This window comes from Aspergillus aculeatus, assembly GCF_001890905.1.
Source record: "Aspergillus aculeatus ATCC 16872 unplaced genomic scaffold ASPACscaffold_12, whole genome shotgun sequence".
Lineage (NCBI taxonomy): Eukaryota > Fungi > Ascomycota > Eurotiomycetes > Eurotiales > Aspergillaceae > Aspergillus > Aspergillus aculeatus.
This window is the reverse complement of record NW_017962987.1, coordinates 908,732-934,434: the sequence shown is the minus strand read 5'-3', so window position 1 is coordinate 934,434 and position 25,703 is coordinate 908,732. Positions and strand designations below refer to the sequence as shown.

The 25,703-nt window shown below is 50.6% G+C and overlaps 7 protein-coding genes and 1 non-coding gene across 8 annotated transcripts; 4 read left to right on the top strand and 4 right to left on the bottom strand.

The window, feature by feature from the left end:
- Nucleotides 1-184: 184 nt before the first annotated feature.
- Nucleotides 185-686, bottom strand: ASPACDRAFT_45371 (SBDS family protein; the record flags this gene model as incomplete). The annotated part of the gene is made up of 3 exons (XM_020201591.1): nucleotides 185-238; nucleotides 328-451; nucleotides 523-686. 3 exons carry the CDS (start codon nucleotides 684-686, stop codon nucleotides 185-187), a joined length of 342 nt encoding a protein of 113 aa, XP_020054412.1.
- A 561-nt stretch (nucleotides 687-1,247) lies between these two features.
- Nucleotides 1,248-4,305, bottom strand: ASPACDRAFT_1858087 (putative Rho guanyl nucleotide exchange factor; the record flags this gene model as incomplete). The annotated part of the gene is made up of 6 exons (XM_020197583.1): nucleotides 1,248-2,512; nucleotides 2,562-2,790; nucleotides 2,852-3,070; nucleotides 3,123-3,323; nucleotides 3,393-3,689; nucleotides 3,757-4,305. The coding sequence occupies 6 exons, from the start codon at nucleotides 4,303-4,305 to the stop codon at nucleotides 1,542-1,544; spliced, it is 2,466 nt and encodes an 821-aa protein (XP_020054411.1). The 3' UTR covers nucleotides 1,248-1,541.
- Nucleotides 4,306-4,995: 690 nt separating this feature from the next.
- Nucleotides 4,996-6,370, top strand: ASPACDRAFT_80198 (putative 26S proteasome non-ATPase regulatory subunit Nas2). Its single transcript, XM_020205597.1, has 4 exons — nucleotides 4,996-5,192; nucleotides 5,267-5,339; nucleotides 5,390-5,748; nucleotides 5,808-6,370. Exons 1-4 carry the CDS (start codon nucleotides 5,031-5,033, stop codon nucleotides 5,937-5,939), a joined length of 726 nt encoding a protein of 241 aa, XP_020054410.1. The 5' UTR covers nucleotides 4,996-5,030; the 3' UTR covers nucleotides 5,940-6,370.
- Nucleotides 6,371-6,663: 293 nt separating this feature from the next.
- Nucleotides 6,664-8,306, top strand: ASPACDRAFT_80197 (Ran family GTP-binding nuclear protein). Its single transcript, XM_020205596.1, has 5 exons — nucleotides 6,664-6,863; nucleotides 7,102-7,194; nucleotides 7,273-7,426; nucleotides 7,487-7,692; nucleotides 7,752-8,306. The coding sequence occupies exons 1-5, from the start codon at nucleotides 6,801-6,803 to the stop codon at nucleotides 7,881-7,883; spliced, it is 648 nt and encodes a 215-aa protein (XP_020054409.1). The 5' UTR covers nucleotides 6,664-6,800; the 3' UTR covers nucleotides 7,884-8,306.
- Nucleotides 8,307-9,083: 777 nt separating this feature from the next.
- On the bottom strand, nucleotides 9,084-9,188 carry ASPACDRAFT_t220. Its single transcript has one exon. It is a non-coding gene; the product is annotated as a tRNA-Leu (tRNA).
- A 664-nt stretch (nucleotides 9,189-9,852) lies between these two features.
- Nucleotides 9,853-13,574, bottom strand: ASPACDRAFT_62323 (DEAD/DEAH box helicase; the record flags this gene model as incomplete). Its single annotated transcript, XM_020203775.1, has 5 exons — nucleotides 9,853-9,864; nucleotides 9,921-11,381; nucleotides 11,442-12,213; nucleotides 12,268-13,318; nucleotides 13,352-13,574. 5 exons carry the CDS (start codon nucleotides 13,572-13,574, stop codon nucleotides 9,853-9,855), a joined length of 3,519 nt encoding a protein of 1,172 aa, XP_020054408.1.
- Nucleotides 13,575-16,091: 2,517 nt separating this feature from the next.
- On the top strand, nucleotides 16,092-18,466 carry ASPACDRAFT_1889960 (cytochrome P450). Its single transcript, XM_020198553.1, has 7 exons — nucleotides 16,092-16,381; nucleotides 16,459-16,949; nucleotides 17,009-17,153; nucleotides 17,204-17,527; nucleotides 17,621-17,954; nucleotides 18,009-18,106; nucleotides 18,183-18,466. The coding sequence occupies exons 1-6, from the start codon at nucleotides 16,178-16,180 to the stop codon at nucleotides 18,080-18,082; spliced, it is 1,572 nt and encodes a 523-aa protein (XP_020054407.1). The 5' UTR covers nucleotides 16,092-16,177; the 3' UTR covers nucleotides 18,083-18,106; nucleotides 18,183-18,466.
- Nucleotides 18,467-19,115: 649 nt separating this feature from the next.
- On the top strand, nucleotides 19,116-19,914 carry ASPACDRAFT_80194 (SCP2 sterol-binding domain-containing protein). The gene is made up of 3 exons (XM_020205595.1): nucleotides 19,116-19,275; nucleotides 19,353-19,562; nucleotides 19,632-19,914. The coding sequence occupies exons 1-3, from the start codon at nucleotides 19,260-19,262 to the stop codon at nucleotides 19,793-19,795; spliced, it is 390 nt and encodes a 129-aa protein (XP_020054406.1). The 5' UTR covers nucleotides 19,116-19,259; the 3' UTR covers nucleotides 19,796-19,914.
- Nucleotides 19,915-25,703: the final 5,789 nt, after the last annotated feature.

The window sequence follows — 25,703 nt, the reverse complement described above, 5'->3', positions numbered from 1 at the left end:
TGGTTGGTACCATGGTACCGGGTTTAAAAAACCATATTTCATCCGCTAGAAACACATGGGCTCATCAAGAGAGAATAAACATAAAAGAAACAATCCTGAACACTTTTGCAGTAGAACAGGAAAACAGCTAGCCAGCCAGCCAGCCAGCAGTAGCATTAGCTCATTAGAAAGCGTCTAGCATCATCTATCGAAGAGCAGGGCCGTTGGCGAAGTTGGTGTCATCCTGACGCTCACGGGACTGGAGAAATCACAAAACCAGGTCAGTAATTGCTTCCTCGAAACATAGCTGACAAAGATGATGGAAGAGTATTTCTGGTAAGAACCTACCTGAGAGCTCTGGAATTCACCGTTCTCCAAGATCTTGATCAAGCAATCGTCCTCGTTGTCGGTGCCGAACTCGTTCTGGAGGCTCGACTTGCTGGCGTTGTCCAGGATACCCTGGGCTCCGTGCCTGGGTTGGAATTCCGTTAGTACAGGATGGCAATGAAGGGGAAAGTTGGGTTGGAAAGGGAAGAAGCTTACTTGTGGGTGACGAAGATCTTGAAGCCGTTGACCACGTCGGCCAAGGGAATGGAGCGGTCGTTGCGCCACTTGTTCACGATGTCGTTGTCGTCGACGAAGATGACGAAGTCATCAGATGAACCCTTGTAGAACATCTTGGAGGTTTGCTCAACGGCGCGAGGCATTTTGATGGATTTGGGGGGTTGACGATGGAATCAATTGAGTAGATTTGAAAAGATAGTGGTCACTGGAAGTTCCTCGTAGCAGGCAGATTTGACTGTCGATACTGGAGGAGAAACAAGAGAAGGTGGGGTGGGAAGAAGTGAGATAAAGTAGTTGAAGTAGAGTCGGATGGAGTGTGGAGGAGGGGCTGGTTGATGACGTCACTAAGATGTTACCCGAAACAGACTGTCAAGATGTTGCGGCAATCAGACAAATGCGGAGTAGCGATAAAGGTGGGATATCGTGTTGATGAAAAGCTCAATTGCTTGGTTTCTTAAGATAATAAACGCTTGTGGGTTAACTGAAAGACTGAATGGCCTCAAGTTGAAAAAACCACCCTTAAATAATACTACCAGCGTGGTCAAAACATGCCATCGTGCGCTGAAGTGAACACCGACGTCATCGGTCTTGTCCATGCTACGTCGACTGATCCGCTCAACAGTACCAGTATTTTCCCTTCTTGTAACTTCGGTGGAGAATCACTACCAGCTCATTAGGTGATCAGATTCCCTCATCACTAAATAGCATCATCATCATCATCATCATCATCACTACTACTATTTTCGTGCCGCACTTCATTCCAGCAATTTAGGTCGTTTTGGTTCACTAACGCTGCTAATTACTATCCCCACCTCCCGCCAAGCACTCCATCAAACACCTGCATCGACTTTCCCCCACGTCCTCGAACCCTTAGGAAACTGCAAGAATAATACTGAGTACGCCCAGTACAATTTTTGGAAAAGTTTGTCCGCGATATGCATGCCTATGCTTGTCCCTCCGTGCTTGGTGACCCCTGGAAATCAGTTGCATCATTGTCATCATGAAGCTCCACTCCCCACCCTCATGCGTCCATTCTTTTTCGGTTTCCTCGTTGACATGGAATTCAACATCCTACGGATTGTCGATGGCTTCGTAGCTGAGCTCTCCGGGGGCTCCTGACTTGTGTCCTTCTTCTTGGTCAAAGGAGTCTCAGGGCTGGGTGTTGACTTGGGCGTGCCTCCCATTTTGAATGTCCTGACACGTTTGACTGTTTCCCTATTATCGCGTAAAATACAAGGGCCCTCATGGTCATCAAGCACCGGTCCATTGAATCTCGGCTTCTCGAGTCCAAGCTCCCCGTCGCTCTTTTCCAGTCTCTTGTAACCGCTGTCCAACGGACGAATTTCCCTCTTGGCCGAAGCAGCAGCCGCTCTTGTTGCCTTAACGTTCACAAAGCTCGCACGTCTCCTCAATATCTGTTTTCGATTAAGATTCCTCCTCATGATCGAGCCTGGTCGGAAAAGAAGGTCACCCATTGCTAGAGTCATGCCAGGATATGGAAGCGCATTCCGTGTATATACCGCCGAGATTACACGTTCCAAACGGATTCGGTCTTGTCTTTTAGCAACAAGCGTCGTCACGAGTTCGTCTGGAAGCTCCTGAGAACGCTCTGTATCGCCATCCGCTGGGTTATGTTCTTCTAGGAGGTACGGGCAATGTGTCCTCTTGATAACTACAATAGGGTACTCCGCTGGCGGTCGTGGTGGGCCTAATGTTTGCATCGATGGTCGACGAGACAAAGGAAGCACCGTGCTATCCAGTGGGACCAATTCCAAGGAGACAAATGCGTACCGCCGTGACCTCTCTATAATATCTCTTTGTACTTTGGTCGACGTTGCCGCACACTTGAGTATCTCTGTTGTCCATTTCTTCTCCTCGCTTGCAGACGATGCGCTGAGCACCAGCTCATATCTCTTACCAGAGTTATAGAATACCAACTTCCAGGAGAACACACAGTCACAGTTAATGCCTACCGACTCGTTAGTCCAAAAAGAGTATGCGGTGAAAAGTCCAGTCACCTTCGCCATTGTGCAAGGTGTCGATTTTGAGATCCGGGATGTGAAGGCACATCAGCGCTTCAAGCCTTCGATTGTCGTCGTTCATGCTCGCAAAAAGAATGTGGCTGCTAAATAGAACGCAGACCATGAAGCTGGCGGCGGCAGATTCTGTAGGGGAGGAATAGGTAACATGCAAGACACCGCAAAGTATCAGCGGCCCAAGCTGCTTGTATAGATCAAGGGTTTTGTTCTGTTTTACAGACACTTCCTTAGTAATCTTTCGGAAATGAAAAGGGCACATGGAGACATACCCCCTCTGGAAAGTCCAGCATGTTCTGTAGTTCCCTCGTCTTAAAGACCAGGTCTCTGTTTATGGGGTTGTTGTTGATTGAATTGACTTCTTGCACGACCCGTCGAACACTTTCCAGAATCTGTCGAATGCCATCATGGGCGGATGGATCATCTTGAATATGTGTCCAACGGAGTAATTCCTCTAGTAGAAGGGGGTACTTGCACAGGCGCTGTACTGGCTATAAAGTCGTCAGTGCCTGCATTCTAATCACTCGAGCGAGCAAATCATACCTTTATGAGAAGATCATCCAAGATCATAGATCTGTGCTCCTCGTGCGCTTGTCTATCAATGGACGCCACGGATTTCGATAGTGCCTCAATACCCAAGTCGAAGATCCGCCAGTTGGGAACAGATGAACGAAGCAGCTCGACATCAAAAGTGAGCAGACCATAGCTACTGCAGAACAGCTTGTAAATCATGAAGTTCCTTGACTAAGAGGAGAATGGTCGTTAGAGAAGGAATCAAGGATCAAACAGGGGAGATCTCACCAATCTTCCTACGGCTTGCGCAACCTCTAAAGCCTCTTTCGTCTCTGCGGCGAGGGCCCTTAGACGTGAGTTTACCGAAGCTTTGAAGCTTCGCGATCTTAGAGACCTTGAATGAAGTGCTCTAAAGCCCGATTCAAAGGCGCCAAAGTGCTTGTGGGTTGGTTGAGGGACTAAACTATCGAACTCAGCTCCAGCAAGGTTGGAGATCGGTGTCAGCTTCCGAAGTTGGGCTAGGAAATCTTCGTGTATATCTCGAAGCTGCTGAACATTATAGTAGATCTCCGGCCTGACGGAGAAGATAAAAAGTGCCTGTACGGGGTCAGCTCAACGGCGTGTGGAGTCAGGTTGGGAGGTGGGTAGGAAGTGAAAGGTATACATCAGCAAGTGCTTTCAAACCAAAGACGTAATCACACTCGGTGCTAATCAGCTCTCGCAAAACACGGCGCCTCTTGATCGCTCTGTTCTGGGCGTCCTCATCGATGGATGAACTCAGGGCTGGCCTTATGCTCTCTAGCGACTCACGGAGGTCCGACTTGATGCTCGGATTTGTGGTACTTTGAGTAGTGCCCCGTGATCGCACGACACTTTGACTAGCAATGCTGATTGTTGTCGTCTTTACTGTCTCCAGGTGAGAGGAGTGATTCGACCAAGACTCCCACTTCTTCTCCTGAGCTTCTTGGGTAAGCGGCACTTCGGAGCCAGTGTATGGATCGGACTGGGGGATCTCCATCCATCCTTCGACGTATCTTTGTGGATCGACAGGAGGAAAGCCTCTCCGCGATCGCAGACTGTTCACCCATCGTTTGAACGCTGTTACCGGGTCTGAGCTTGCTGGAACGGCGTTGCCATTGTTTGGTCTTTTTTCGTGTTCTGGCGTCTCCAGCACAAGCACCGGCGTCTCGGCGATGTCCTTGGATTCTTCCATGACGGTAGATCTGGCAACCGACACAGTTTAACCTGGCTCGCTCTAGTTCAGTATAGAGATAAGTCGACTGGTGGCTGTTCGGATGTCAATTCTGACGATGGCCTTACTTCATCAATTTGAAGCCTCCACCCGTGAGCTAGAGCTGCTCCTTCAAGGCAACCACAATGGAAGGAAGCCACGACCAGCGCAGGCGAGTAAGGAGGGGAAGTGTCGGGGATATGCCTTTGCCTCCGGTCGACAGAGAGACACAATGACAGTACTTAGAGCCATTGCCCTTAGCAGTCCACATTTTTCAAGCGGCCGAGAGCACACCACTGCACGGCGCTGGTTCAGAATACTAGTTGAACTTCGGCGTAATCTGTGCTCCCCAGCTATCATGCCCGGTAGTGCATAAATGTCACACCAGTTACTAAAAGCTTCTCGCAGTGCAAGTTCAAGGACATCCTATTAGTCATGAGACTGGCAGACAATTGGCTTCAGAATTGTCTAATCATGTAAGTAATGTAATGTGCATTGTGCATGGTAGCAGACAGTGCTGCAGACATTCAACTACTAGTTTAGTAGATATTTTGATGTAGGCTTACCGAGAGGGGAAATTCCCCCAGATTGTCCCGCCGCGGCCAGACCCACCACCGTCATCTTCCCGACTGTCCCAATTCTGGTGTCGCGAGAATCCATCCAACTTGAACACTCACCTTCCCTCCCAAAATAGCATGGGAATATCCATGGACAACAACAATAATATCCATGCTCCTACAGTCGCCTCCGGACCTACGTCCGGAGAGGCTCCTGCTCGCGATCTGTCCAAGCTCGGTGTCGTCGATCTCATGCAAGAGAAAGAACGCATCGAAGCGGAACTCTCAGCTCTTAGCAGCGTGCTCAGCTCTGTAAGCACCATCACATACCTCCTCTGCTCTCTCCTGCATTCAACCGGTTACTAATTTCCTCATGCACTACGTAGCATGGCGTTCACATGAATACATCTTTGACCACATTCGATGGATACCCCCGAGATGACATAGATGTCGCCCAAAGTCAGTCTCGATCGCCTGGTCTACAGTTCTCATGCTAAGAATTCCGATAGTACGAACCACCCGAGCGCGCATCATCAGACTACGAACGGATCACAAAGAAGTCATGTTGCTTCTCGAGAAGGGGATACATGATCATTTCGCGAGCCTGCAGCGTGCGCAGGCTACTGCACCATCCGATGGCAACACTAATAATACGCAAGCTGTACCAACCAGTGCAGCCGATAATGACGCTGCAGGGAGCGAAGCAGCCGGAGTTCCTTTTGCGAAAGTCAATAGTGTTGTCCCTGGAAGCCCTGCGGACCAAGCCGGACTTAAAGCTGGCGATACTGTACGGAGTTTTGGAAGTGTGAACTGGTTGAACCACGAACGTCTGTCGAAAGTTGCTCAGGTTGTCCAGCAAAATGAGGGGGTACGTTTCTCGTTCTGTGTCTCCTGTCTCCGCCGCTTCTTTGGCTAACCTGCAATCAGCGCCCCGTGGCGGTCATCATCACCAGAAAGGATACGAACTCGGCCAATACTCTTGAGCTCAGCCTGGCGCTCACTCCTCGCCGTGACTGGGGTGGCCGGGGTCTGTTGGGTTGTCATCTAGTTCCTCTATGATACGAGCGAGTTCATCATGAGTACTGGCATTACCATGCATGATTCATTTCGTCCCTATCACGATGCATGTGGTATGGTTTCATGACTTTCCTTTCTGTGTTTGAGCAATTTCAAAGGAGCATCTAGGGTGGCGTTTCAATCTGTCTCCATGAGGAAACAGCGGATTATGATGAATAGGTTTAATGCAATCCTCCTTCTCGACGTTGCCATAATAGGTAGTGGTCTTCTCGTCAATAGCACGAAGCACGGGAGTTCAACATGGTCCTATCTTGACATTGTCATTTAAATTCCTGGGTGCAAGTTTCGCTTCACTGAACGAGAGGGAAGCAAGTGTGCTTCGTGCTCGAAGCGAGCTAGGATGGGAGGTGGAAAATGCACTTGGCAACTTTGCATCCAGTGGATGGAAACTTCCGAGGACTGCAAAAGGAAGCAATATAGAACGATAATTTTGGTTGTATCCGTATTACTGTGCGTAGTTGAACAGATCCTTGTCCTCTGACAGCCTATCTAACTGATTTACTTATCCTACCTACCTATGTATCCTGCTTGTCTCTCACTATGCACTTATTCCGCCGAATTGGGCGATTGGCGGTGGGCGTAGAAATCGAAAGAACGGCGGGGCATGGGGGCCTGAGGCGGCGAGGAGGCACGTGAGTGGAGGCTTTGGTGACCGACTCGCGGCAAAAATTCCATCACTGGTAGAAGAAACCATCCCACCCACTCACTCTTCTTGTTCCTCCTCCACTCCCGTTCTTTCGAACGTCTTTTCTCTCCCATCAGCTGTCGCATCGGCTTGACGACTTCTCCATTTTCGCACTCATTTTGCTTCAACTTTACTAAATCTCTCACATACCCTTCACCATGGCTGACCAGCAAGTACCAACCTTCAAGCTCGTCCTTGTCGGTGATGGTGGTACCGGAAAGGCAAGTATCATCAAATACCCCTCCTGCATTCCTTCTGCTTTCTTGTGATATGATATATATGATATATCGAATCTTGGTTTCCCTTTTCGTCCACTCTGGAATAATACAGTGGTGCTACAGTGCCTTGTTTATCTCTGTGTTCCGGCCATCCTCATCCTCCAACCACCGGCAGAAAAACTTGATTACCTATCAGCCCGATGATACGAGACGCCCATAGCTAACTGTCAAACCTCTCTAGACCACCTTCGTCAAGCGCCACTTGACTGGCGAGTTCGAGAAGAAGTACATCGCGACCCTCGGTGTCGAAGTGCACCCTCTCCAATTCCACACCGTATGCCCCGCCAGCCAACCCCGCTTTGACCGGGGCTCGCCGTCTTTGTTCGGTATCCAGGACTAACTTTGTGAACAGAACTTGGGACACATCCAGTTCGACGTATGGGACACTGCTGGTCAGGAGAAGTTCGGCGGTCTCCGCGACGGTTACTACATCAACGGACAGTGCGGTATCATCATGTTCGATGTTACCTCCCGTATCACCTACAAGAACGTCCCCAACTGGCACCGTAAGTGTTCTTCCACACCGAGCGCTATTCATCTCTGGGTCATGACTGACACTATCCCAGGTGATCTCGTCCGTGTCTGCGAGGGTATCCCCATCGTTCTCTGCGGTAACAAGGTCGATGTCAAGGAGCGCAAGGTCAAGGCCAAGACCATCACCTTCCACCGCAAGAAGAACCTCCAGTACTACGACATCTCCGCCAAGTCCAACTACAACTTCGAGAAGCCCTTCCTCTGGCTCGCTCGCAAGTTGGTCGGCAACCCCCAGCTGGTGAGTCTATACTTCTTACTCCGGTCGACGCCCTTGAACGGCGCGCTAACGATTACCAGGAATTCGTCGCCGCTCCCGCCCTCGCTCCCCCCGAGGTCGCTGTCAACCCCGAACTCATGAAACAGTACCAGCAGGAGATGGAGGCGGCCTCTGCCATGCCCCTGCCCGATGAGGATGACGCCGACTTGTAAGCGTGCGGTCCATGATAAAGCTCGGGGGCTCTCCCCGGTAGATTTATTCTCATGGCTGTCGTGCTCGCTCCCCGGGCATCGCCCGGGGTGCGGCGCGGTACCGTTTGCGAAATCTGGGAATCACGAATGCCACGATCGATCAGCAGTCAGGAGGCGGAGCAAAATTGGGCCGCGAGGAAGACAGGTCGGAGCATGATTATGCATTTGCAATATTTACCACTACTAGTCTAGACTCCTTATTATCTCTTTCAACACACAGTTCAAGTTTAACCACTTTGCCACACGGATGACGGGCCTGCAGCAGCAAGGGAGCAAAAACCAAAAGCTTTTTAAATACGCGAAGTCGCACATAATAGGTACAAAAGTATGACTGGATTTTTCTTCTTGGGCGTGGAGGAGGTATCATTGAGTAGACATTCGAGCAAACAACAAACAAACAAATAAACACTCTTCTATAAAACTGATAGGTCGTAGGTGAGGGCATTCTGCAGGTATAGATACTTGTCAACATGCAGGAGGGAAGTATAACCCCGAGTGCAGATATATCTTCCACCCGCACTGCACCATCTCACACAATTCCCACACCAACACCATAGGTAACCCATACATAATCACCCCAACCACCCACTAACCAATCCACGCAACTTACCAGGCGTACCGTAACCACACAGAGCGTAGCCCCCCTCCCACAACATACTCATAAGAGGAGACCACAAACCGAGCAAAAGAGTGACGTCACCGGCAACCCAGAGGCTGGGAGAGCAGTTGGGTTGAGATTGAGACCCAACCGACGGGGGCAATCAACCTTAACGCTACGGATACCTAGGTAGTAAGATGATCGATTCCCCGAACTTTTACCCCTCAGCCAGCCATTTATCCAGCCGAGGAACAAAGCAGCCAGCCAACACCGCCGGTGGGCGGGCGGGCCATTGACAAATAAACAAACCCCCTCCCCCTTTCACCGCCGCATGCCTTGCGAATTCCAACAGAGCGAGTGAGTGAGTGAGTGCAGTGCAGTGCAATGCCTATGATTATTTATCGGACGTCACGTTGCCCACATTCGACAACCCAAAGCATGGCATCATGGTTAGTTAGTAGTAGTTGCTGGATAAACAGCACATAAGCCTATTGCTGGACATATACACAGCCCTTACCCAGCTAACTAACTAACTAGAACCACCCAAAAAAAAACTGCCAAAATGACAAGGATGGGATTCGAACCCATGCTCTTTCGAACTAGTGGTTTTCGTTCCGACAAGAAGAAATTCCTAAAACTAGCGCCTTAGACCACTCGGCCACCTTGCCTTTGCGTTGAAAACTGTGAGGCCGGGTTGTGTCTATCACAACGCATGGCAATCTGGAGCTTCCGGTGGGGTATGTTTGTTTGGGCGGTGGGGTGTATTGGGAGGAGGCGTTAATCTGGGACATGCATTGCATGGTTGGTTATGTACTGCGGGGATAAATTCGTTGGGAAGTTTAGGACTATGTGATTGGGTGGCAGCAGGTAATTTCCTCTCTGTATGAGTGAGATACTACGTCGGCCGGGATCGAATTGAAAGGATTATTGAATAATATGTCTTACTTATGACATGCATATCATGACTACTGCCGCCATCCGCCGACATACCACGATCTACGAGTTTGTGGTACAGTCTAACCTCACCGAGATCGAAAGGGGTGCAAGAAAGCAAAATCCATTGGCCCATGGCTCTTAAGATATGTTCCTGCATGTACGTATGGCCTTCATTCAACTAAATCACCGACCTCGATGCAGAGCGATCTAGATGCAGACTTTCCAACCCATGTATATGCCATCGAGAGAGCGCGGCGCCAATTCGAAAAACATTAAAGCAGCACGCGAAAGAGAAACATACGAGAAAAACCCAGGGTATCGTTATGGTACTGAGTGCGCCAGAAGAAACGTCAACGCCTGCAATCTTGACTGAACAATAGGACCGTGTCGGCCACATTAATGGATATTCTAAACAAAGTCCGTTAGTGTGAGCGCGCTCTGGGAATATACGGTGGTCGACTTACGAAAAGATGGCGCAGTTGTCGAGTATCCAATCTGGAAACATTCTTCGAGGCCTTCTCGTCCAATGCTCCCTCGACAAGCTCGCGCTTCTGATCCTGAAGCTCGAGAATTCGGTCCTCAACCGTGCCCTTCACCACAATGCGGTGGATCTGCACAGGGCGTGCTTGCCCAATACGATGAGCACGGTCGACAGCCTGCTCCTCCACGTAAGGGTTCCAGAAAGGATCGAAGATAATCACCTGTGAGGCGGCGACCAGATTCAATCCGGAATTACCGGCTTTGAGGGATACCAGCATGACCTTGCAGTCGGGATTGTCCGTGAATTCTATGACAGACGCATTTCTTTCCGCAGGTTTCATACTGCCATCGTAGCGCCGATAGTCCCAGCCCTCACGCGCAATGGGGATCTCAAGCAGGTCAAGCAGAGATGTGAATTGACTGAAAATGATGGTCTTTTCGCTGCTGTCATTGCTGCTGATGCCTCGGAGGATTTCCATCGTCTTCTCGATCTTGGCGCTCGGGATCCAGGTCTTTTCAAGACGGCGCAGATACTTGCGCTTAGCCTTCTGGTTCTTCTGGGCATCCTTGCGGAGCTGGGCAAGGGTCTTCTTGATCTTCTGTGGCTTTTTGCCCTTGGATTTGCGTGTCCTGCTACCACCGTAGTCCTCATCGTCATCGGCGATGAACCGAGACAGGCTATCATCATCACTGTCATCATCACTGTCATCATCACTGTCATCATCACTGTCATCCTCACTCGCCGCTTCATCTGCTGGCTCAGGAACCTCATCCCCCTCTGTCGAATCGGGGCAGTGCACCTTCTTGAACGAGATGTGATCAGTAATCTTCTTGGGGTCGACTTTACCGCGGCAGTTGGGGCATTTGATCTCATTGGCGCCATCGACTCCGTTTCTGACTGCAACTGCAGGGTCTGAGATTCTTGAGAAACATTCTGTACAAGTTCCATGACCGCAAGGAAAGAAAATCACCGGATTCTCAACAGCATCAATGCAAATTGGGCATTCGAGGTCGTCATTGTTCTTCAGTCGAGTAACAACCTCATCGCTAAGAGCTTTGGCATTTGCGACAAGATCTAACTCATCTGATGTCACAGGAGTTTCAATGCTGAATTCTTTGATCAGATGCGGATGACAACACGCCTGTCGGAGTCGGAGGAGCAACACAAGGATGCTGGAGTAATTGCGCCCCATGGTGCCCTCTTCAATGTATCGGTTGACCTGACGCTGAGTGCGGGTTTCGAGGGCTTTGTAGAACTCATCCTCTTCATCGCTGAAGACAGCATGCACCCTCTCGGACACCTTGGGCGGTAGCTGTAGGATGGGTTTACCGTCAATCTTGGAAGTCTTGGTGCGCCGTAGAAGAACTGCTTTGAGCAGAACCTGTAATGCCTGCATTGTCTTCTCGCGGCCAGCGGGACTACCCTTTAGAGGATTTGTGAAAGTCTTGGAGATCGAAGTCAGTCATTGGTCATCAGCAGAAGAAGCAATACTAGCCAGACTCACACGTTGGAATTTCTCGTGGTTGGAATATGGCGCGATCCGCAGAAACTTCAAAAGCGACTGCAGTTCATCCACTGAATTCATCATCGGGGTACCGGTCATGCACCACCGATACATAGAATGAAGAGTGCAGCACGCCATGGCAGATTTGGTTTTCCTGTTCTTGATACACTGGGCTTCGTCGATAATGACCCGATACCATTTGGAGAGAGGACTTAAGCAAGGTAGGTTTTTCATGAGGCCCATGCCCAGGTCTGAGTCATGTTTCTTGATCTCCTCGGCTTTCTCTAGCTTCTTGAACTCGGCTGCCAAAGTGCCGAAAGTAGTGAGGACCACATCGTACTTCCTCAAATCTTTGAAAGTCGTAGTCCGCTTGTCGCCGTGTAGTACATGAATCGAAAGCTGATGCTTGCCAGGTCTGAGGATCCTCTGGATCTCTCTCTTCCACTGATGAATCAATGCAACAGGAGCGATAACCAGCGTAGACTTTCGCTCAGGGTCGGTGGAAGGCCGTGACACCATAAGAGCAATGGCTTGAATAGTCTTTCCAAGACCCATGTCGTCAGCAAGAATTCCACCTTTATTTTCCCCTTCCTCCATCGACTTCATCCACGCGAGACCGAGTTTCTGATGCTCCAGGAGTGTAAATTTGAGCGCCTCAGGGGTCCCTTCGCGATTTTCCTTAGAAATTTCAGAGTCGGGTCTGATAGACTCTAGGAGTTTCATGATTTCCTCTTTGGTCTGCTTTGGATCCTCTCCATACCCGTAGAGATCACTGCGCATGGGCTTGATTAGCAAACCTCCTTTGAAGTCAACAGAGTGTACTCACTTCATGTAATCCAGAGCTGATTCGTAGCCGCCAGGGCCCATAAACGAGATGTCCGACCCACCCAAAATGATCCTGCTTGCCTGAGATACGGTGCTTGACATATCATTGAGCATACTAGAGCCGGAGTTCAGTCGTGCCATGGTACTGGGCAGGACTCTAGGCCCGAATCGAGAACTAGGTGGACCCAAGACACTGGGACCGGCTGCAAGTCCATTCAGATAGGGAGAGTAGGCGCTTCGAAGATCATTTGGACCATTGGGACCCATCTTGCCATTTCTCCATGCTGCAGAATGAGTGTCGAAGCGGTCATTGATTACCTGGCGACCCTTTCTCGGTGAGAGCGGGGGACGAAGAAGATTGGGTTTGAAATCCTGGCCGTCAATTTCTGCGATGTCACTGTCATCACTGTCGTCCGGTAGCGTGACAACTTTCGACTCTCTATAGCCATCATAATGAGGCGCAGTGGGTGGCAGGCGCTTTGGAGGCTGAGGTCCCTCGGGAAAACTGCCTGGAATGTACAATGCAGGGGTTGCATGAGGCACAGCCCTGCTATGAGCTGGAGCGGTGAATGTGGGCCTAGGAGCAGTAGGAGGCGGAGGGCTCCGAGCCAACGCCGAGTGCGGCGTGATACTGTCGTCCTGCGCAAGCTGGCGCGCAAATTCAGCATCGCGACGTTCCTGTTCCTTTTGCGCTTTGAGCCACTGCTCTGCTCGTCGATTCTCCTCCTGCATTAGACGGAAGCTGTCCAGGCCTAGCATCCTGCGCAGCTCGTCATTGCCATCGTCCAGTCCCTCATCGGATTCGTCCTCCGCCGAGCGACGACTTGGAATAGAATCAGGGCTCAAGCGGCGACGAACTCGTTTCCGCTGCTCTCGCCTGATTGGCGCCTCCAGGTCATCCGAGTCATCGTCCCCGTCATCGTGTTCACCCTCAATAGAGGATGTGGATAGTTGACGTTTGCGACTGGTTCGATTGAGAGGAGAGCCGGGGACAGAGCGGGCAGCACGTTCAGCACTGTGCGAAGAGGACGTAGGATTGTCAAGAGGGAAGGCTGGGACGCTGTCAAAATATGTTCTTGACATACTAGGGCTCCGCGTGGGGGATGGAGATGAATTGGCGGTTCTGCCGACGGGCTCCCCGCGTAGCACCGCCAGTCGCGTCTCTAGGCCCTCAATGACATCTAGGATCTCTTGTCTGTCTTGCTCTGCGTCGGGGCATTCTTCTTCCAAACTTTGCAGAATGACATGTTGAAGCTCGAGATCTTCTAGGACCTCCCGGATCGCCTCATCGTTGTTGCGTGAAGCCATGGTAGCTGGTTCTGGAGAAGCCGACACGGCACACGCGCGGGCAGCGCCGGTCGAGACCACGACCGACCAAAGGCGGCGGAACTGCTAGCAGCAGCGAAACAACTTTGAGAGTGCTTGATGTAGAGACAGAGATAGAAGCAAAAAACAAGGGTATTCCAGATAGCAAAAGGCAGAGAAGATACAAGATTGGGGGATGGCTGTCTTTGAGTGGTTAAGCTGGGGTTATAAGTAAGAAGTAGTAGTAGTAGTAGTAGTACGAATTAAAGTAAGGCAGTTGGAGGAGTGGAGTGGAGAGAGTCAAAATGGTGAGGAGCGAGGATGTCTTGGCAACACGCCCTGCGATCAGAATGACGCCTGCCCCGCGGTGAATAACAATCTCCAGCACGGTCAATTCCGGTCCAGACAGTGATTTTAACCACAGAGATTAGTTCTGGGTTGACTTCAATGGATGGGGAAAGGCAAGCAGAGAGCTGAGGTGGAGATAACACGGTAGTGAATTCATTGAGTTAACGGGAAAAGGACGTTGGCGGTTGGCTCTCCTGGTGGCAATCTTTGGCGGCTTTTTTTTGTTTGCTTCCGCTTTTCAGGTTTCCCTTTATGTACTGTACTGTATTGCTGTGGTTTATTTTTTGCTTTGCTTCCCCCTAAAGGCCCCGCTGTGTTAAGAAAAGTGATCTATCAACTTTTATATATTCTCATCATCCACTCACTTGTGAGCTGTCAATCCGATGATTATGACTCCTGTACGGGGCTTGACCATGCCAGATGGCCTGTGGCTTGACTAACTTACAGGTCTATGAATCGAAGGAGGTGCCAGCCACCGAAGGATGTGGCTGGTGAGTAGAAAGTCCAGCACCAGCCACATCCGGGGTTTAGCGCGCAGATGCAAACTATAAGTTAACCATCAACTTCATCAAGCCTGTCGTTAACCACAAGCATTTCTTCTACTATCCTCTCTCCATTATCTTTCCCGAACTAATCTCTCGGAGACACTCAATTTATCAACGGAGACGAAAATTGTACGATGAAGAATATGAAGGGCTTCCATGCATAGGCATTCGGTTCATACGTGCCGAAGAATTTGACCGTGGAGGACACAGGACAAATCATTCGGTGGGAGGTATTTCGAGGTGGCGTTCCTTCTTCAGGTGTAGGCAATATAGGTTCCAGACGATCTTGGGGCACTCTTTATGTCGAGTAGCTGAGGTCCAGCTGCATGGTCGCAATAGCACATGCATGAGAGTGGGATTGTCTCATATCCTTCTGGGCGCATCCCAACAGAGATGGCGCAAATGTCACCGTTTTGACTCAACGGCTTTGAAGCCAAGAATATGCCACGGCCTTCTTCGTCATTCTTATGCCGGAATGTGATTGCATCGCTCGATCTTGTTCTCGGTGCCTGCTGTTGGTTGCCCCCATGAAGACGAGAAACACTGCCGTAGAGCTAGTACCTTAGGTGAGAAAAAGGCCGGTTAGACGATGAGCCAATGAGTTACCAGGAAACGAACGCGGCTACTACAGACTAAAAGCTCGGTATGACTGGGCCCACCCCCAAGCAATGCTTATTTTCATGAACTCCTTGGCAAGCAGGCGACTCTTCTGCAAAGCAGATTGAGAGCTGCTCTGGGTCAACGTAGGATAGATTCAGCACCTTCCAGACCATATAAGATTGGCATGACTATGTCTGGTTTCAATCTCGCAGCTCAAGCCTGGATCTGATTTTCATCCAACTTTGCCAATGACCAGTGTGCGAGGTGTAGAAGAACTTGTTTGGTGTTCGGGAGCGCGTCCTCTCAGGTGTCCTTCGGCATCGCATCGTCATGTTTCAGACTCGGAAGAATGCACCTTGCTGGAGACGAATTTGCAACCTAATTCGAGTGTCATAGCTGAGCCCGTGATTCCTTTTGCTTGAGTTAAATCTAGCTGTCAAGTTGTCTGTACAGTTCAGTTCATTAGAGTGTGGATTGTGGAGCGGCCCCGAGGAGCAGCTCCTAGTCGTTTGGCCGTCGTTTGCATGGACTGATATTTGAGCTTGTAGCATTTGGCAGTACCCCCACAAAATTGGACGTCAAAGTGTCAGGCCTGTTGCTGTGACTGTGTTCTTCCCTTATCTCCCCTCATTATATTAGTCGTACCTGAATACCACCAGAGATAGGGCTTTTCAGCTCCACGTCCCCACGTGGCTGGGAAATCCCCTCATCAGGCCGGTAGCTGTGAATATCCTTCACTGGTAGCCCTGGCTCATGGTGAGACGAGGCACTGTCATTGGCTGTGTATATTTGATATCAAAATCATATATCCAATCTCGTGGTCTGTGAGCCAATGAGAGAACCATACCAGGAATAGAGGCTAATGAACGTCTCAGAGTAATTTTGATAAGCCCTGCTCAGACAAAGAAGTTATATCGGAACTGAGAGTCGTTGATATCCTGAAAATTGTGACTGTGGAAGAAAGTATCAGAGTATGGGGTATATAACAGTCCTTCTCGTGATTATTTGAGCTCGTCTTCTTCTTTTTCTTCCACCACACCCTCTCTTCTTCGTTCGGGATCCTCAAGTCCGTGTGAAAACAACAACGAACACTGAACAACAACAACGAACACGATGTTGCTTGAGACCAAGTCCTCCACTATACTCGGCTTGGGGGTGGCGATTTTCATCACCTGCCTCATCGCCAAGCTGTTTGAAAGGTCCCCTGTTCCTGAAGGAATCCCCTGGATTCTGAGCAAGAAAGGATTCTTTGGTCGGGCCACTGAGCGCTTCATTGGTGTCAACCCCATCGCTTTCATCAAGGATGGATATGAAAAGGTTCCTTCATGACCCTGAAACAAAGGCCAGCATATGTGAGTGATACCTTGGCTGACTTGTGTTCTTTCGTTTCTTAGTACTCCAAGAACAACAAACCGTTTGTGATGCCGAGCGTGAACGAAGGTGACGAGGTCTTGCTTCCTATCAAGGAATCGAACGCCATTCTCTTTGCCAAGGAGACCGAGTTCAGTTTCAAAGCCCATATCCTAGATTTCTTTCAGCTTGCATACACAAGTTGGCCCCTTGCCTTCGCGGAGAAGTACGACTTTTATGTCAAACTTATCAGCAAGGATCTATCGGAGACCCTGAGGACCCCGTCTGTTGCCGCGTCTCTGGCCGAGGAGGCGCGTGCCTGCCTGTCTGAGCTCTGGGGCGAAGACACCGAAAATTGGGTGCAAGTTCCTCTGTATTCGTTTATGGAAAAGACTGCCGGCCGAATGATCAACGTGCTCGCAATTGGGCCTGGCAACAGTGATGACAAGGCTCTTTTGGCGGCCCTGACACACTGCTCCAATGCTATCGTCTTCGGTGCGAATGTTATCAAAGCCTTTCCAGCTTTCCTCCATCCGTAAGTGTGCCCGATCCCACCATTGCATTTCTTCACAGAAGTCCTAACTCCTTCACAAGGGTCGTTGGCCCTCTCGTCGGACTGGTCAACCGATACTATGAGAGAGTGTTCCATGCTCATCTGAAACCCATCATCGAGAAAAAGATTCAGGACCAGAAGGAGGCTTCTCACCCTGACGTTCTGAAGCAGACCCTCAAGACAAAAGTAAAATGCCCATCGTGTGTCTTTGGTTTTCATTTGCTGATATGATCCAGGGATCCCTGTTGGACCTGCTCATCCAGGCCGGTATGCGGAGCAAATGGCCTATGGAGCTCACTACCATGTGGCTGGCATATCGCATTTTCATGATTAACTTCCCTGGTGTTCACACTAGTGGTGTTTCAGCTACCAGTGTCCTTCTGGATATTCTCAGCTATTCCGATGAGAACCTAGTTGGTCTCCTTTGCGAGGAAATCCAATCCATCTCCTCGGACGGTTCTTGGACTGCTGAAGATCTTCAAAAGGCTGTTTTGCTTGAGAGTGCTGTGAAGGAAAGCCTTCGGCTGAATGGTATCAATGCCGTCTCTCCTACTCGAAAGGTAAGCATCCGTTACTCTCTCATTCTGTGTTGCTCTGAACCCCTATTCATTGTTCAATCCGGCAATACTAACCGACATCCTGGCATTCACCAGGTCGTGGCTCCCAACGGTCTTAAACTTGGCAACGGACTTCACCTGCCATTCGGTACTAAGGTCGGCATCCCGCAGTACGCCCTGCACCGCGACCAGGACATCTACCCCTCTCCGGATCAGTACAACCCTTTCCGCTTCTATGCGCCCCACACCCCGACCGAGGAGAGACGCAACAGCCTGATCACTGCAACCAGCGATACCTATGTGGTCTTCGGACATGGTCGTCGCCAGTGCCCTGGACGCTGGATCTTTGCTCACATCTTCAAAGTTCTCATGGCCGAGATGCTGCTCAAGTATGACATCCAGCCCATGCAGACGCGCCCCAAGATCCATAGTAAGTGGACTTTGATATCATATTCATGGCTCAAGGGTGCTGACAAGTCGCTAGGATGGGGCCGATTCCAGCTTCCGCCAGTGACCACAAAGCTCACTGTCCGCCGCAAGAAGGACGTCATTGTTTGATGTCCGAGCGAGGCTCGAGTCTGTGTAAGCTCCCCGTTCTCTAGAAGATGACTTGTTTCATCCACATATCGAGTGAGAAAGGTGCTGACTTCTGTGAGAGAGAAAAAAGAGTTGTGCAAGGAGGGTGTAAAAGGTGGTGTGCCATCGATGAAGTAAGGAAAATGCTCTTGGGTACCATTTCTGTCATTTTACTGTTGTCTTGATCTTGCCTTTGTGTATTCTTGTACGGGGGCAATGTCCACTTCTTGGGATGTGGGCTGGCCCCAGATGTCTTGTAAAGAGGAACTGTGAACCAGAACGAAGCATAAGTCAGCAAGTCACAAAATAAGCCTGTTCTAGAACTGTATCAGAGCAAGTTTTGAATTGTTAACCATATCAATTTGAAGCAACAGTGAACAGATAATAAGGATCGGTTTTATGCACATATGCACGTAGTATTAGTAGTATATCTTCAGGGTCTTCAGGGTAAATCATTATCGCGGGGCAAACTTCTGGTCACGAAGACCAAAGTCTAAGACAGTGATGAGGGCGTGTAGCTGCCGATCAGCTATGCCTTGATTGACAAGTGTGTTCTTTTGACTCCTTGCGGTGTACAGTGCAGTATTACTGTAGGTAGCATGGTCTGCTGCCAGGTGCAGCTACCCGACGAAACCTGACATCATTTACAAAGAATGAGGACATTAAAAGTCATCATTCTGCGTTAACGGGGGACTATGCAAGAAGGCTGTAGTATCGATGTTTGACTCGGATTGTAAGGATTAAACAATGCTGCAAGTAATCATTGCCCCGACCTGTAGAGCCTGGAAAATAGGTTAGTCAGAGTGAGGTTCCATTAGTGATGGAACACTACTGCTGTACCTTGTACTGTACGGAGTTAATGAAGGTGCAGGTGACGGAAGAATCACAGGATTATCCAGCCTCGGCCCACCGCCGGTCTCCGCGACCGCCTCCATTATTTCACATGCGCCGTCCGCCGAATACTCCGGGGTAGCTCGCCTGAATCCTGCAATCCTGAATTCTGAATCCCCGGGCCGGACTTTATTAATACATCCTTTGATCCTCATCACAGGGTTCTCCTTTGAACTTTCTGATCCTCCTTCGATAATACTACGGTCCTTTCAGCACCCTTTGGCATTTCTTGAAGAGTTAACTTCCATCTCTGTTATTAACCGCCAACATGAGTCTCAAGAACGGTACGCTTATTTCTGGATTCAGCAAAAAACATTATGTTGCTGTCTTACTGTGGCTAACTCGAATGCCGCTTCTATAGACGCATTTCCCTCCTCCGCCGCATTCGATGTGATCAACGCTGCCCTGCAGTCGGACGCCGGCGAGCGCAAAGACGCCATTGATAAGGCCAAGGCGGTGGTCTCCTTCAGCCTCAAAAACTCCCAGGGTAAAGAGGAGAGTTGGTACCTAGATCTCAAGGACAAGGGAGTCGTGGGAAAGGGGGCCGCCCCCCAGGGTGGAAAGGCTGACGGTAAGTACCTCGCTTTTCTCGTGGTCTGTACAACCGAATCCTGTCGGGATGTTAATGTTGTTGCGATAGTCACTCTCTCGCTTTCTGATGAGGACTTCAGCTCCCTTGTTAGCGGCAAGGCCAATGCTCAGCGCTTGTTTATGGGTGGTAAGCTCAAGATCAAGGGCAACATCATGAAGGCGACCAAGATGGAGCCTGTTTTGAAGAAGGCCCAGAGCAAGGCCAAGCTATAGATACCCTTTTGGATTTCTGGATCAATTTTTCGTCTTACACGCGTTTCTCTGCCTCTCCTGTATAGCTATTTCCAACAGAAGATTGATAGGCCAACTTAAGAATTTAGAAGGATTTGCATACTCAGCATAACTATCATGACGAGCGCGACAGTCCGTTATCCCTTTCTCGAATGAAGGGCCGGGATTCTGCTGTTCTGGATATGGTGTCTCAACTTCCGAGGCAGACAGGGATAGTGAAATCGGCAATCCCCTTATCGAAATGGGAAAGACTCATGCACGTCGGATGCGATGGATGTATTCAAAATGATTGCTCATGGCTTTGCCAGTGTACCATACAGAGCAGGGGGTACTGCCTATAGGATGTGCATGGGCCGGATATATACAATATATTCTTTTGTGGGTATCATCCAGAAAAAAAGGGTTTAAAATAACTCCTCATATCAGACATGAAGGGGAAGCATCTGAGGAATAAAAAGGCGAGACATATCGCCCTGCTAGTATTCCAAGGCGAGGAAGGAGACGTGCCACTTGGCTGTCAGCTGCACTGCATTGTTCATGTTCTTGCCATGGAAACAAGGAGGGTGCATGACCCCGTAATCTTACATGCCTTTCTTCCGCTCTTCTCTTGCAGGGTAACGGGGACGTAACAATACAATACATGGCCTAGTTAACTACCTTGGTCAACTAGTTGGTTAGTTAAGTTACCGGGAGCGGATGACACACGGACTGGGGAGAACAAGGTGATCAAAGAAACTCTTTCTAGTTCCCTCAGGGAATATGAATAACCTGGTGGAAGGTCCCTAAGTAGACTCATTTTAATTACAAGGCACCATGGGAGCTTATGTACATTGATAGTATTAGACTCCTTTAGCCTAGCAACGGTCGCAAAGTGTAACTATTCACTACCTGAGTGACCTCTTGCTTGTTATTATGTCATGCTGGTCCGATGTTGCCTTGCGTGTGCTCACGTGACAGTAATTTTTTCTGCCAGCGTCTTCCTTCCTGCCCGCAAGAGTCGCGAGTCCGCAAAGTAAAGGCTAAAAAAACCACAACCCCATCCCCTCCCGCAGGCAGAGCACATCGAAACGGAGGAGCCTTTCATCGATATACCCCATACTCAGTCTGTGAGGCCTGTTGCTCTGCCTCTAGTCTCTTCGCATCCGTCTCGTTCCTCCGCCTTATCTCCTCGCTTGTCTTCGCGCGCTGCGCTCCTCTCCTCATCACCCCGGATACGGAACAAGAACGAGCGTGCGACTTCCTCCCTCACATTATCTTGACCCGCCTTCATCAGTCCTTTGAGGAATCTGTAAACAGTGCTCGAAGTAGTCACCACGCGATTTCCCGACATCGCCGAGTGCGCCGAATCTCTAACCACCCATACCAACACTCTTAACCCTCGTGTACACTCCACCCGCAGTGTCGCGCACAGAACGATTGCAGGTGTACTTCCAAACCTTTCAAGCTTAACGCACTCGAAGATAGCCGGCGCTGGATAAGAGAAAGCTTTCAGTATCAGAATACACCGCGCGCCCGCAGATTGCCGTCAATCGTGCATGAGAGCCAACCTCTCAAGGAGAGGCTCCATTGAACGCTGCTTTGTCCACATCGCAGTTGAAGACGTCGCAATAGTCGGATAATACATGTCTAAAAGAAGCGCCCAGGGTGGCCAAGGGGGCAGCTCTGATGATCGAATGGCCGATTTCAATATGAACAACACACCGGAAGAAAAGCCACAGCGGGCAACTGCCGCGCAGCTGGCGGCCAGAAAGTAAGTGAATGTAGACCGACCTTTGCGGAGCCTCTCATGCATGAATTTTATTTCTCCCTGCAGCCTCGACGTGCCCTGCGACGGAGTAACACGTCGAATTAACCTTGTGTTTTTCCTCCCTTGCGTGTTTTCTTTCTTCCCTCCTGCTCCCCCATCGTTCCATCTCTTGATCTCATGTTTCACTGCCCTTCTTCCTTTCATATTCGTCACATATCGTCCTTCACACGTTTTTGACAGACGTAAACCCTGACTGACACGCTTTTCAGAATTCGACCAATGCGCTCTAGACGCCAAACACCCGCGGGCAACGCAGGTGCACCTGCCCCGACGTTTGGTGGCGCCTTCAATCCCATCGACCCCAACACAGTATCCTCCCCAATGGCGAGCTCGCAACCCCCATCTACGGGCTTCACATTTGGACAGAACCAAAGTTTTCCGGGTGCGAACTCGACGCCCAGCCAGTCCACGCAAAGTGGCTCGACCCCGTTCTCTTTCGGTGCAAGCACACCAACTGGTGCAGGATCGTCTTCTTTCAGCTTCTCATCCTCATTCGGTGGCCCTCAAGCAAACAATCCTTTCGCAAGCATGAACACTGCTAGTACTACTCAGCAGTCGTCTCAGCAGCCAGCAGCCTTCTCAGGGTTTCAAGGCTCTATTTTCAGCGCCCCGCCAGCTGGAAACCAGTCTGCAACTCAGCAACAGCAGCCCTTACCCTCTGGCTCACTCTTCGGAGCCGGGGGCGCACAGAGTAACACCGCAGGTCTTTTTGGCGCAAGCAACAGTGCTGGATCCTCTACGCAAAACGGAACTGCAACCCCTACCACAACCAATATCTTCGGTCAGAGCACTACCGCTTCTGCACCTTCCAATGGCATATTTGGCCAATCCAGTGCAGCCAAGCCCACCATCTTTGGCCAGTCGAGTCCATTTGGAGGATCGGACTCAATGCATACCTCTCCAGATGCTAAATCAGTCACCAGCCAGAAGTCTTCTTTCCCTAGTAGCGGTGTAAGCTCAACGCCTAGCTCGCCGGCTCCCTCCAAGGACGACAGCACCAAGAGTGACAGCAAGCCACTCTTTGGCGGCGCTTTCACTGGCGCATCGACCTCGTCTAGCGAATCTCCAGCGAAGTTTTTGTTTGGAGCCAAGCCGACCGAGCAAACTCCTGCTTCCGCCCCTATCTTTGGCGCCACTCCCAGTCAGACCACGGCCGCGTCTACAGCCTCAAAGCCAGCAACAGCGCCTGCTGCTACTAACGCTCCGTTCACTGGTCTGTTCGGCGCTGCGCCGTCGGCTAGTCCGGCCACTCCCTTCAAGAACCCTTTCCAATCTTCAAACCTTTTCTCAGGTGCACCTTCCAGCACACAGAAGCCATCCGAAGAGAAGAAGGATCAGGAGCCGAAAACTGCAGATAAACCGAAGAACACATTTCAATTCAATTCGCCGGCGACCACAGCTCCCTCATTGTTTTCGAATGCTGGCGCCAGCTCTGCAGCGCCAGCTCCTTCGGCTGGATCTTCTCAACCCTCATCAACCGGAAACCTTTTCGCGCCGAAGACGACAGCATCTTCAGACCAGGAAAAGCCCAAGGCGGCAGTAACAAATCCTTTCGGTAATCTGTTCAATGCGCCGAAGCCTGCGACCTCGAGCGAGTCGGTGCCTGAGCAAAAGCCAGCACCCGCAAATCCCTTCGGCAATCTACTCTCCTCCAAACCCACAGAAACACCCAAATCTAGTCAAGCCGAGAAGCCAGTTAATCCTCCGGCTTTTTTCTCATCTCCTGCCGCAGCTACCTCGCCCTCTACTCCTAGTGTCTTTACTCCAAAGCCGGCAGCCCCCTCTCCCGCCGCAGCACCTCAAAGTCTGTTCAAGGTCAACGGAGAGAAGCCAACCGCACCAGCTACAGGCAGTCAGTTGTCCAAGTCCTCCGACTTTAAGGATCTGGAATCTCCCAAGGCTGCAGGAGCTGTGGACAATGCCGTCAAGGCTAACGTCGAATCGGTTCATCGTCTTCGCACTTTGAATGAATGCTTCAAGCGCGAGGTGGCCAATGCCGATCCATCTGGCAAAGACTTTGATGCAATCCTGCAGTTCTATCTGCGGGTTCGTGATACCATTGGGATGCCTGTTGCTACCAAGCGCAAGGCCGCAGAAGATGCTCCCAATGGCGTAGTATCCAAGAAGGTGAAATCCGGTACTCCCATCGATGCAGATGTTCCCACCCAAGCTGCCACACCCAGTGCTGGGAAGACATTCGGGACAGCTCAGGATGCGTCTCCCAACAGTAAGAAGAGAAGATCGATTGATGATGGCGAGGTCAATGGCACCCCCAAACGTGTCAATGGCGATTCGACCACAGCCAACATCTTCGCACAGTCATTCTCCAAATCGAAAACTACCGAGTCTGACCAGGACTCCATTCATAAGGAAACCCCCTCAAAGCCATCCACTCCAGCAGCCAAGCCTGTGTTGTTCTCTGCGACACCGGCGACTGAGCCAGCCAAGCCACAGCTGTCGTTTTCGAGTTCAACCACGCAAGGTTCGACCTCTACCTCGCTCTTCTCATCATCGATGTTAAGTGCGGCAACAACATCCAGTGCATCCAGCGGAACTGCACCAAAGAATCCTTTTGTCCTCAAGCCTCTGGGCAGCCAGGAAAATGGAACCTCTACAAGCTCCTTGCCCGCTCCCCCCAAGTTCAGTGCCCCAGCCGGTGGTAACTTCTTCGCTCAATTCAAGGCCCAATCCGAAAAGGATGCCGAGAAGGAGAAAGCTAAGCGCAAAGCAGAGGACTTCGATTCCGACGAGGAGGATGAAGCTGAGTGGGAGCGCAAAGATGCCGAACAACAGCGCAAGAAGCAAGAGGAGCATGCCACTCGAGGCAAGAAGCATGCTAAATTTGTTCCTGGCAAAGGATTTGTTTTTGAGGACGAGGCTATTGAGCCCGAGAAGACCGGAGAAATTGCTGTTGCAAACAACTCTGGCGCTTCCGTCTTCGACAACCAAGAGAAGTCTGCACCTAAGTCCAGCAACATCTTTGGACATTTGTCAGCTACTCCATCTGAAGCCGATGACAATGTCGATGACAATGTCGATGACGAAGACAACAACACCGAAGCAGCTTCAGACGTAGGGGATGATCAGGAGGACGTGGTGAAGACATCGACCAGTGACTTTGCCTCTAACGCCGCCCATTCTCCTGCACTCAGCAGCGAGGATGGTGACTTTGCGAAGGCCCTTCAGAAGTCGAAGCCGACCAGCAATACTGATGCAGCAGCGGGTGGCCGAAGCTTGTTTGACCGTGTCTCCGAACCTAAGCGTCAAGCCGATGAAGAACAGAAGAACCCTGTTTCTACACTATTCGGCTCCTCGAAATTTTCCTCGTCTCTTAACACGCCACTTTCTTCTACACAAGGTGGCACATCTGACTCTGAGAAGTCAGCACTCAAGCCTGCGACAAGCAACCTTTTTGGATCCGCAAACACAGGATCTAGCATTTTCAGTTCTGCTGCCTCCAGCCCTGGCGGTGCTACTCCATCCATCTTCTCGAAGCCGTCCGGTGACAATACTTGGAAGCCTGACTCTCCCATTAAGTTCGCAGCTAGCCCATCTGCTTCGGGATCTGCAACCCCGGCGGCAGCTGAACCCCCCAAGCCGTTCTCTTCTCTCTTCGGTGCCCCGTCATCTCTGAACAAGGCTGGATCTGGTAGCACCCAACCTTCGACTGGCTTTTCTTTTGGGAATCCGTCCCTTCAGACTCCCTCCGTGCTAGGGTCGTCAGCTCTTGCGTCGGCTACAACTAGCCGCCAGTCCACCCCTGGTGTCGCTTCCGACACTGGAGCGGAAGAGTCCGGCGACGGAGATGCAGCTGAAAATCTACCCCAGGCCGATCTCCGCACTGGAGCCGGTGAAGAAGACGAAGATGTTGTTCTAGAGAACCGAGCTCGTGCAATGAAGCACAACAAAACCGATGGCGCCTGGGAGAGCCAGGGCGTTGGATTCATCCGCGTCTTGAAACATCGGACCACCTCCCGCGGTCGTATCCTTGTCAGAGCCGACCCGAGCGGAAACGTCGTTCTCAACACATACCTGGTTAAGGCCATCTCATACAAAGCGTCCGGCAACAGTGTCCAGTTTATG